Consider the following 11,114-nt stretch of genomic DNA (forward strand, 5'->3'; position numbering starts at 1 on the left):
CTCAGCTCACACAGCCAGAGCTTTATTTACATGCACAGTCTCTGTATGTGTCGAATCTGTGATCAGTAAAAAAAAAAAAAAAAAAAAAAAAACCAACCAAACAAACAAAAAGCTACCAGCTCCATTCAACATCCAATTAAACCTCACTGGGCCTATTAAAACATTAAGAAGCGTTTCCCTCCATGACCAGAACAAAGACCTGAGTGTAGTGTGGTGAAGCCCTCTGTTGTTTTTAGCACAGAAACCCCCTCCACCACCCCCCATCCCGCACCCCCGCCCCATCTCTGCTGCCTCCTTTTCATTTGCTGCCTCTTCTTTTTTTTTCTCTCCACTCCGCCTGTGTGCGCCGCATCCATACCAAGATCCCTCTGACTTACTCGCCACATGTCCCCGCAGCTTTCGCCGGATTTCATTACATAATTGCCTCGTATCACCTCCAAACACGGGGCCAGGCCGCGTCTGACCGACAGCTGATCGGCTCCTTCGCGGTAAGTAATCGTTGAATCGATCGGGATTTATTTATGGATGATCTGCTGATCCGTAGCGTGGCTTTACACATCCAATCCTTTTATTCTCCCTGTCAGGCAGACGGCGCCGGATGATGCCAGTCTCTTATTGTATTGATAAAAAAAATCCCGGGGTGTTAGTCTCTTAACTCAGAGCATAGATTTACCATCCGAGTCTCCATCTTCTTATACGTGGCGGCGTTTTGGTATTTTGGTGCCAGGTTTTTATTTATTTATTTATTTATTTTTTGGCCATCAGATGAGCATCCTCTCGCCTTCTTGTCTGAAGCTGCCACAGTATGAGAATGTTCTGGAAACAACCCGCCTGAAGGGCTTTTATTTTGGAATGAATTATTTAGGCTGTGCCAGACTCACATTCAAGCATTTTTTTTAAAACCACAAAACAGACCAGTAGTCTCTTTAAACAGGCTAATTTAAAGTTTAAACACAGGCTCTGAATGTGTGTGTGTGTGTGTGTGTGTGTGTGTGTGTGTGTGTGTGTGTGTGTGTGAGGAGTTGACGTGTCTCCCATGCTGATGCAGGGGAGCACAGACAGCCACAGTGCCCCGGTTTCACAGGGAGGTGCTTTTGGCCTTTTGTCTGTCTTTTCTCATGCTCTCTTCCTACCTCCGGTCCCAGTCTAGGATCAGGCCTCATGTCTTTGTTTTGAAATTTTATTCATTCATTTATTTATTTATTTGACTGCAGCTTGACACCCTCCTGATTAAATGTTTCCTCAGCTGCTCAGCTGACACAGAAGCACTGCAGACTCATTAAAGAAGTCCATTTGTTGGCCTCACTCTCGGTATAATCAGTGGGGCTAATGAAAGAGGAGCCCCACCAGTCCACTTGCTGAATTATTTAGGCTACATATTTATGCCTCGTCATCCGTCAGTCGTGGTATCAGTGCTGTCCACCCCGCCCCCTCGGTGCCACCATGATGACAGATGTGTGTGCTGATCATCGTTGCATCTGCACCAAGCATGATGCCAGGAGGATAAAAGCCTCAGTCATCAGCCGTGTGCAGGATCTGTTCCCTAAATGAGCTTATAAACCAGACCGATTAAAGCCACTCCTGTCACGATGCTGGGACCTTTGAACCCTTGTACCATTTGGAAGTGTGGTCAGACCTGATAGAGACTAACCTAAACCTCACTATTACTTTAAAGCACGGTTAACACTCCCCAAACCCTCTTTTTAATCTGATTGATGGAAAATTTATGTTTTTTTGGAAGAATATATATAGTATTTTTAAAGAGACATTGTTTCATTATCAAATATTTACTGTTTACACTGAATTATATATGGACTCTACAATTAAATTATTAAGAAACTGTTGCTAATATCACTCATAAATAAATCTCATGCTTTCCATAAGTAAAACAGTTCTGCCTTGTAAATCAAATCCTTTAATTTACACATTTTCTGGAATGAATCATGAAGAAATTAAGACATTTTAAACCCATTGAATTGTCCATTAATAATGTCCACATTAATGTAAAAGCAAAGGGCTGTCACCTTTATTTTCCTGAGTATGTCTTCATGATTTTTGTTTGCAGTTGCACTGAGTTGCTCTCAGTGACGGTTCCTGGAGCTCACACACGTAAAACTCCGCTAATCATTTATGATACAAAGTTTATCCCAGTACTGGCTTGTTAAAGCCTCCAGCCTTGGCTCCTGTGGTCCAGTTCGAAAGACAGCCTCCATTTCATCACACACACACACACACACACGCAGGCACGCACGCACACACACACACTCTACTATATTTAGACTAACAGAGAGAGAGAGAGGCAGAGAGTGTGATATTGAAAGGGGCCTGTGGGATTCACTCTGACGTGCACTCATCTCATCCGTCTGTGTCAAACATCCAGCCTGCAGGCATCAGTGCTAACAGTCACTGGGAGGCGGCTGCTGATAACCCCAATAACTCATCCACCCACGTCTGTGTTGCAGTAAAACCAGGTTTCAGTGTGGGTGTTTAACCTCTGTAGAACAATGCCCCGTAGCCCTTTGTACTTGCAGCAAGTGTCATAATGTAGAGTGAGGTGGTGATACACACATCTCAAGCCCCAGTTACTATACGATAATTGGGTTTGCGTCAAGGAGCAGAGACCGAGCTCATTTGCCCTAAAACGAGAGCAGCGTTGTTGTTTGAATACAGACTATAAAAGAGCAATCCTGTAATGGATGTCAGTTTTGTGCGAGCGGGGATTTTAATATAATAAAGTGTGATGAGCCGAGCCGAGGCCCTCGGGGGCGGGATTGTTATTTACATCATCTTGGGGACTTTTTCAAAGCCAGTGAGATCAGTCTCAGAGTCTGGCGCTCGGAAAATCAAATAGCTTTGTTATTCTCATTTTGGTCACAGCAGCTACCAAACAAGGGCTGGAGAAATCCACTCTGAAACACTTTAACACTGGGGGGAAAAAATCAGCTGCTGGACCTTTTCAGAGCTGATGTCTGGGTCTGTTATGTTATTTTTTAAATTTGTTTTTCTTATAGTACTAATATGATAGCTATCACCAAACAGACTCAGAGGAGTCTGAGTAAAAACTTCAAAAAGTTTTCATTTCGAAAGCAGTAAATGTCAAAAGGTTTTGTTCTTCCTCACAATCAAAGAGTGAATGATTCTTAAAACGTATAGACAAACGACAAATCAAATACATGAGTACATGAATACAAAGAACAACAAAACATACTCAGACAGGATGTCTTTTGAATGTTGTGTTCAATATTTGTTCAGTAAAGAAAAATCTACTCAGAAAAGAGCTTTAAAAGACCAGAATGCAGTGCAGCCAGAAGACAAGTTGTGTTTTGAATTAAGATTTGATTGATCTAATGCACAATAGATTGGGCATCTTATCTATATTTGGCTAATCATTTCTAATCCAGTATTATCATAACTGTGCCTAATAAATGGCACAGAGTTTTGTTTGTGCATGATTCAGCACAAATGCTACTTCAGCTTTGTGACAGTGCATTTTTTTAGATAATCCAACAGACGCTTTAATGGTTTATTTAGCCTGAGAAACAGGAGATCTTCCTCGGCCTGTGACGGAACACTTAATCCTTGTTTATATGAAAATTTCAACATCGCCAAATACGGAGATAAATGGTTTTCGCAGGACACTGACAATCAGTGTTGTAGCCTATAAAAATAATAAATCACTAATGCTAATAAATCACTGTTTTTAGATGAACATTTGCTTTGGAACACTGGACAATGCAGTTTGTGGGAAAGTAAATTACAGAACCTCAATGTGAAATAACATTTGACTCTCACAGATTTTCCTTTGTCAGGTTCTGATATACCCTGCCTCTCTTGCTCCTTTCTTTCAGGGTACCATCGCTCCACTCCTTCTCTGCAGGACCTCCTCTCTGAACATCTCCCATCCCTCCCTCACACACTTGCCATGCAGGAGGTGTAACCCTCCTCCTTCCTCTTCTCCTTCCTTGTGTGTGCCATCGGAGGAAACCCGAAAAACAGAAAACAAAAAAAAAACACTGTACGTGTAACAAGATAAGATGTCAGACCCTGACCCCTCCTCGCCGGCGGACCCACCGCTGCCACTCACCTCCCCGCGCACCCCCCTGCAGCTCTCCTTCCCCTTCCTGAGGGAGGGCAGCCGGGTTTGGGAGAGGGAGAGGAAACCGCCACAGCCTGGAGAGTTGCCCAGCCCACTGCCCACCAAACGCACCCGGACATACTCAGCGTGAGTACAGGCTGAGGACAGTTCTCTCATCAGTGGTACCTTCTGTATGCTAATTATATAAAAAATAATGTCCAAAGTAATTGTGGTGATGATTTATGATGCACTGTCTCCTTCTGTCTCTCCCCCTCTCTCTCTCTCTTTTTCTGTCTTATGTCTCTCTTTCTCTGCAGGACAGTGCGAGCCAAATCAGGTCCAGTATTTAAAGGGGTGTGCAAAAACTTCTCCAGGTCTCAGGGTCACGGATTCATACGTCCTTCTCATGGAGGAGAGGACATCTTTGTCCACATCTCTGAGTGAGTGACCTCACTGAATTATTTGAAGCTGTCAAAGGGGTTTTTTTTGGAGGTTTACCTGCTGTGGAGGATTTTAGTGTGTTACACTGTTTGAACCATGGTGTATTTCACATAATATGACATTTCTGTCATCACGGTGCCTTGATCAGCATCAGAGCTTCCATCAGAAACACTGAATAAACAGTATTATTTGTTTTTTTTTCCTGAACCTGGTTTGTAAAATGGAACAAAACAAAACTATTTTTGGAAGAATTTGATTTTCCAGCTACATTTTTAAACAAATAGTAGAGACTGAGTATTGATCTGTCAGGTCAGGTATTTTTGTTGTATTTTTTCTCTGTAGACTTTGTAGTTTTGTATCCCTTATATTAAATTTACACATTAAGATGAGATAACTACTTGTGTAGAGTATTACTCAACTTGGGAACAGGTGTATTGCCTAAGGAAAAAATGCAGTCAAGCTGCATTATGGGAGGTGTAGGATCCAGTGACTCAGACTTTATGTTTAAAAAAAATAGTCACTGCCCATGAATGAAATACTTTTTTGAGTTTGTAATTGTTTTTTATTTCTGTTTCTTTGACAGCATTGAGGGAGAGTACGTGCCTATGGAAGGGGACGAGGTCACTTACAAGGTGTGCCCCATCCCTCCCAAGAACCAGAAGATCCAGGCCGTCGAGGTGGTGATCACCCACCTGAATCCCGGCACCAAGCACGAGACCTGGTCAGGTCAGATCATCAGCTCCTAGACCGGTGCTTCAGGGCTGCAGGGATGGATTGGAGCCGAGGGGGATGTGGATTTAATTTATGTTTTCAGGTTGTGAGGTGTGGGACCAGGTCTGAGGAAGAGGGATTAGAGTATGACGTACGTTGAGGGGCCAAATTGGTTATGGGAGGGCGTTGGTGAACATTTGAGTATAAAGGTTAGGGTCAGAAATTAAGCTTTGAATGTACATGTTTGAATGTCGGCCATGGTTTCACCGTTTGGCTCGAATATTTTAGTTGAGGGGTTAAAAGTTGGGGATGGAAAGTTTGGGTTCAGGGCTTGGTGCTAGCATTTTTACTTTGATGTAGGGAATATATTTTAGTCAGGAAATCAGTGGTAGAGAAGCAGTGTCTTTGAAGAGTTGAGACGCTGAGGAAGCCGATGGGTTAGAGGCCGAAATGCATTTTGAGCAAATCTGAAATAATTTAGCCATCACTCCATGAGCACACTACTGAGGAGTTTAAACTGAGGGACCAGCTCACAGGAGGTCTGAATTTTACTCCTACTTTTATTTTTTCATTCTTCTCACAACTGATAGACATCGCGTGCCGCCACTGCCAAAAGCCTTGTGTCAAACGTGTGTGTGTCAGTGTTTACAGCAACAGAAGGAGTCGGGTTTCTGAGGATTAAAAGGGAACAGAAAACGTCTGTATCTGTCTTCTCTGTTGTTTACGATCAGGCTTGGCTAAACGTGAAAGGAACAGCTCCTCAGATCTGCCTTCATCTCTCTCTGCCTTCAGCAAATCAAAGCATTTTCAAGGTTGCTTGACGTGCCACGAAACACCACCAAACGAGTGTAAGTACGGTGGTAAGTCAGTCTGACACACACACAGTTCACTCTTAATGCGTTTCGGCCTCAAGACCTGTGATAAACTCCACATTTAAGGAATTATTTTCCTTCTTAATATTGTAGCACTACTGTATTTTATCTACTTGGTAAATGTAGAAATACAGTATTATTGTAACCAGCTCCTATGACGGTCAAACTTTTCGGTGGTAGAGACAGTAGAAGGATGCTGTGCGGGCGACCTGCCGCTGGAAAACCAGGCCAGAGGGTTTTGGGGTTAGGGAAAGGAAACTAGGAGAGGGGAAGGATACTGGGGAACGGGCAGAGGATGGAGTGATTGTCTGATAAATGTACTTGAGCACAGATGCAGCTAGATTTGAAATGTTGTAAAGCATGTGGAAGGAGGGAGACCAAGGTGAAAGTCAGCAGTTCTCAACCCATGGACTGTGAGTTTAGCTTAACGTTAAGTTAAAGAAACAGTTCGACATTGTGGGAAAAGTGATTTTTGTTTTCTTGCCAAGAGTTAAATTATAGGTCAATCTTCATGCCAGACTGTTGGCAAGAAAGTGGATAAGTTTCCCAGAGTGTTTGGATGGCTGGATTTTTCTGTCATAAATGACCATAAATGACTCCTTGTTGTGGAAAACAATATTCGCAGGCTTCAGGCTTTTTTTCTTTCTTCAGAATAAACTGATGTAGAAAAATAAGTATCACCATATCAAATCAGAAAGAGGAGGGTCACGCTGAGGAGGATGAACTGCTGACTTTTAGGCTGAAGGTTCAGTAAGTTTCACACGTCACAGCAAATGACGGTGAAAATAAATAAATAAAAAAATCAGTGCAGCAAAAGCTTCCTGGTGTAAGTTTAAAAAAAAAGAAGACTATTTATTTATTGACTTATTTATTTTCATTTGTAACTATGAGAACATCAGGTGTTTGGTAATTAAAAGCTGCATTTCTAAGTATTTGTGCGACTATAAGCCTGTTTGAATACACTGCACACCTCACTCTAATGATACTACCCTGTACAAATCCCTTTGCTACTGTCATGTCATCGACAGGCCAAAAAAAAAAAAAGAAAAAGAAAAAAAACCCTTCAACCTTTCCAAACACAAATTTCTTATTTCTACGTAATCCTTGTCTAATTTTTAATAACTATGTGATGTTCAAAATAACAAGCGGTTTTGTTGTTTTGGAACTCAGCATGTTCTGTACCGTGTTCGTCGTAATTTTTACGTAGCATAAGTTGACTCCGTCTCATCATGCAGTAACACAGCTGGAGCCTACAGAGAGGCGTCGTCAGGTCTCCTATGCATCTTTGATTTCTCGCCACGAGTGTGACTTAACATCATAGTAACACGCTGCATCTGTTTAGGTTTCCTTAATGTGAGAGAAACAAGTCTGATTGTGTTCGCAAAGCACTTTTTATTTTTGTCAAATCACTGTGACAGTCTTTTAGTCATTAAGATAAAGTTTGAATAAACCTTACTACTGTATTCACAGACCTGTGTGGAACTGTGTTTATTATGTGGAGAATGTAGTGAAAGGACTGTTTGGTGCTCTATTTGAATTTTCCCTCAGTCTCTAGTTTCTCACTGGCGTCAGTACAAAGTGGAATAACTAGGGCGGTTATTTCGAGAGCCTTCTTAACTTTGACAAAGTTTTTTGCAGTGAGCTTTGCCTCGGTCGGAGACAGGGAAATACTCACCTGGATATGTTTTGGGATTGTCCTAGGTCCATGTCCTCGTCTCGCTGCAGTCCATTAGAGGGCATCCCAAGACGAATAATCTGCTGGTTTATTACATAAGCTTCCTTTCACATGGGTCAATGAAAAAAAAAGGTCATGGGCAAAATGAGCACACTTCACACAAATGGAGGAAAAAACACAGAAAACTAGACTAGCTTTAAATTTCCTGACTGCAGACTGCGTTTCTATGTGCACCAAGGGCTGTGATGAAGGAGCTACTCAGATCATTTAAGTAAAAGTAGCAATCACACGTTATAGATAGATACAAGAAGTATGTTAGTAAAGCAAAAAGTGCGTAAATACCAGGAGCCAAATGTACTTAAAATATTAAAAGCAAAATTATGATGCTGGAAAATGGCCCCATGAGGGTTTTACTGTAATTATACTAATTATCACTGATGAATGAATATGTGAGAAGCATTTTATTGTTGTGGTTGGTTGAAGTGGAGCGAGTTTTAACAATTTGACATACTCTTTGAATGTTTAATTGATACTAATTCATCATATTTTATAAACTCATCATACGTTTAATATGTAAAATCTTACTTAGCAGTCTTAATGTATCAGTGCCACATTAACACGAAAAGTTTTATTGTTATTAAAAGATGCTTTTCACATCATAACAAGATATTTTCACAGTATTATGACAAACAAATTTATCACCTTATAACAAGGAACTATTTATCCTGTTATAGCATGAAACATTTTGGATTATTATAACTGAACCCATGAAATGGTTTTAATGGGAAAACAAGAATAAATTGTGTTTACTTGAAAGCTTTTTAAAAGGGAATTAGCCTGACACACTCAGGCTTAAAGAGAAATCAATAAAACAGACAATGATAATGAAAAAATGAAGAAAGCAAACACGAGTATCAGCATAATGAGGCGGAAAAGACAGGACTTTGCTCAGATTCATACACACCGTGTTTGCTCAGTTTTCAGATACGACTTTTTCTATCAGCCCAGATCTTTTACACTTGAAGACTGCAGCCGTGTGTAACAGGAGCCTGAAGCGTTTGAATTTGAATTAAACACCACAGAAGCTGATTTCTCTGATTGGCACCGAGCAGAGAGGACTCATCAGAGAAATCACATCACACTGTAATAATCAAACTAAATGAGATCAATACCACAAAATGTATTTATGGAGATACACTTGGCAGGACCTGATACGAAAAAATGAACATGAGACTCCAGGCTCAGCTGATCTTGTTAAATACATAAGCACAGGAATGAATTATAAGCTTTAATAAAATAAACTCAACACAACCTCAAATAACGCCTCCACTGGATGGTGCAGGCATCATTGGCCAATTATTAACAGGATACGTACGTCATCGAGTGTCATCGTAATTTACTGGTGATGGATCAGTTACAAAACTGCTAAAACAGAAGAAATGTTAATAATGATGATATTATTATTATTAACAGTATTAAATATGTTTAGAACAGGGATAATACCCGTGCATAGAAACACAAATAAAATGTATGAATGTACAGTAACTAAGACACACATTTTTTTATTGATTTGTTTTTAGTTTGGTCATTTATTTATAACTTTTATTGCCAGGTTCAGTTTCCTTCAGTGTCACAGTGGCTGATGAGTAATATGTGTGTTGAGGAGAGGAAGCGTGGGAAATTGGTAGATTTAACTCTGTGTGTGCGTGTGTGTACGAGGAGGGAGGTGGAGATGCCCTCTGTAAGGTGATTGTTCCAAATAATGAGTTGATAATGAATGCCTGTGTGTGTGTGTGTGTGTGTGTGTGTGTGTGTGTGTGTGTGTGTGTGTGTGTGTGTGTGTGTGTGTGTGTGTGTGTGTGTGTGTGTGTGTGTGTGTGTGTGTATGCGTGTGTGTGTGGCCTACATGTGTATGTAATGGTTCATACTTCTGCTCAGACCACCAGACACCAGAGTTAGCTGCCTGTGTGTTTGACTGATCATTTAGATTTAATTAAGGTGAAGATTGTACTAATTGAGTGAGGGCACTCTCAGTTGATAATAATTAGCCTCAGGATTAAAGTCTTCCCCTGTGACTATGTTGCAGGGTGTGGATGTGGTATCGATAAACAGCACAAAAAGAATGACAGAAGTGTGTGTGTCTGTGTGTGTGGTTTTACAACACAGGTACCTTATCTGTGATGATTTTTTACAGCCCAATCAACCTTTGCTCTTCTCTTTTCTCTCCTTGCTTTCCTTTTTTCTAGGATGTCTTTCAAAAATTTACAAGCTGAGTGTCTGCGATCACCGTCTGTCATTCTCTGACACATAAAGTGCAAACACACACACACACACACACATACACATACACACAGACGCCTTCTTGTCATCTGACATTTGAAAGGTGGACTCAGATTTTCCAATTTGTCATAACATACATGCATTTCATTCTAAATATTTGCGTGTGTTTCCCTCCTGTTTACCTTTAACATCATTATCAGTAGAGTGAGATTTAATCAGCAACTGTTATTGCTCCTGTCAAATAAAACCTTTATCTCCCTAATCGATGTTAGTTCAAAGTGATAGTACTTCAAAAATAGTTTCAAAGTTAATTAGCCCACTAGCCAAGCATTTTATTAAGAACACCTGAAAACATAATGTGTGCTGATCAACTGGGAGAGCTGTTCACCAGCAACACTGTGTTGCACTGACCTTGTACCACTGACCTTGTGTCATCCTACATATGACTAATAAAACTGAACTCAACTGACTGGAACTGAGGTGCATCTGCCGGTCGTCTGCAGGACTAGTTCCAGGTGGATTTCCAGTTGCACCATGTTGTCAAAGGTCAGTGCAGCTTATTCTAGCCCTTCTCCCTGACATCAAATATCCAGTTATTTTCTCTTTCTCTAATTGAAATGTTAATTGTGTGAATTTCCTTTAAAAGCTTTTGTCATTGTAAAATCTGTGTATGTTACCAGCAAAAAAAGCAGCTAAAAACTGTTCTCTGTGTGTTTTTGTGTTTTTGCTTGTGTCTCTGCGCTGTAACTCACGCAGACCTTGGTGCAACAACAGTGAGAGGGTTATACGACCTGCCTGTGTGTCTTTAAAGGTTGTATATTAACAACTTGATGTGGCAGGTGAGCGGCCACATAAAGGAACAGAGGAAGTGTGAATCTCAGAAGCAAAGGGCTCAGAGGAGAAAACAGACAAGGAGCTGGACACTGGGTGTCGGTTGTGTGAAGAACACCTTTCACTGGAGTTTTTGGAGCGTTGGACAGGAGAACTGAAAGCCTTCACCAGATCATGGACGGCATTTAACAGCTCAGAAATATAAATACGAGGAAATTCAGAGCTGAAA

The 11,114-nt window shown here is 40.9% G+C and overlaps 1 protein-coding gene across 1 annotated transcript; it reads left to right on the forward strand.

The window, feature by feature from the left end:
- Positions 1 to 364: 364 nt before the first annotated feature.
- On the forward strand, positions 365 to 7,196 carry csdc2a (cold shock domain containing C2, RNA binding a). Its single transcript, XM_041066726.1, has 4 exons — positions 365 to 488; positions 3,849 to 4,222; positions 4,393 to 4,515; positions 5,100 to 7,196. Exons 2-4 carry the CDS (start codon positions 4,035 to 4,037, stop codon positions 5,260 to 5,262), a joined length of 474 nt encoding a protein of 157 aa, XP_040922660.1. The 5' UTR covers positions 365 to 488; positions 3,849 to 4,034; the 3' UTR covers positions 5,263 to 7,196.
- The last annotated feature ends 3,918 nt before the right edge of the window (positions 7,197 to 11,114 follow it).

This window comes from Toxotes jaculatrix, chromosome 21 (assembly GCF_017976425.1).
Source record: "Toxotes jaculatrix isolate fToxJac2 chromosome 21, fToxJac2.pri, whole genome shotgun sequence".
In the NCBI taxonomy this organism is placed as follows: Eukaryota; Metazoa; Chordata; class Actinopteri; family Toxotidae; genus Toxotes; species Toxotes jaculatrix.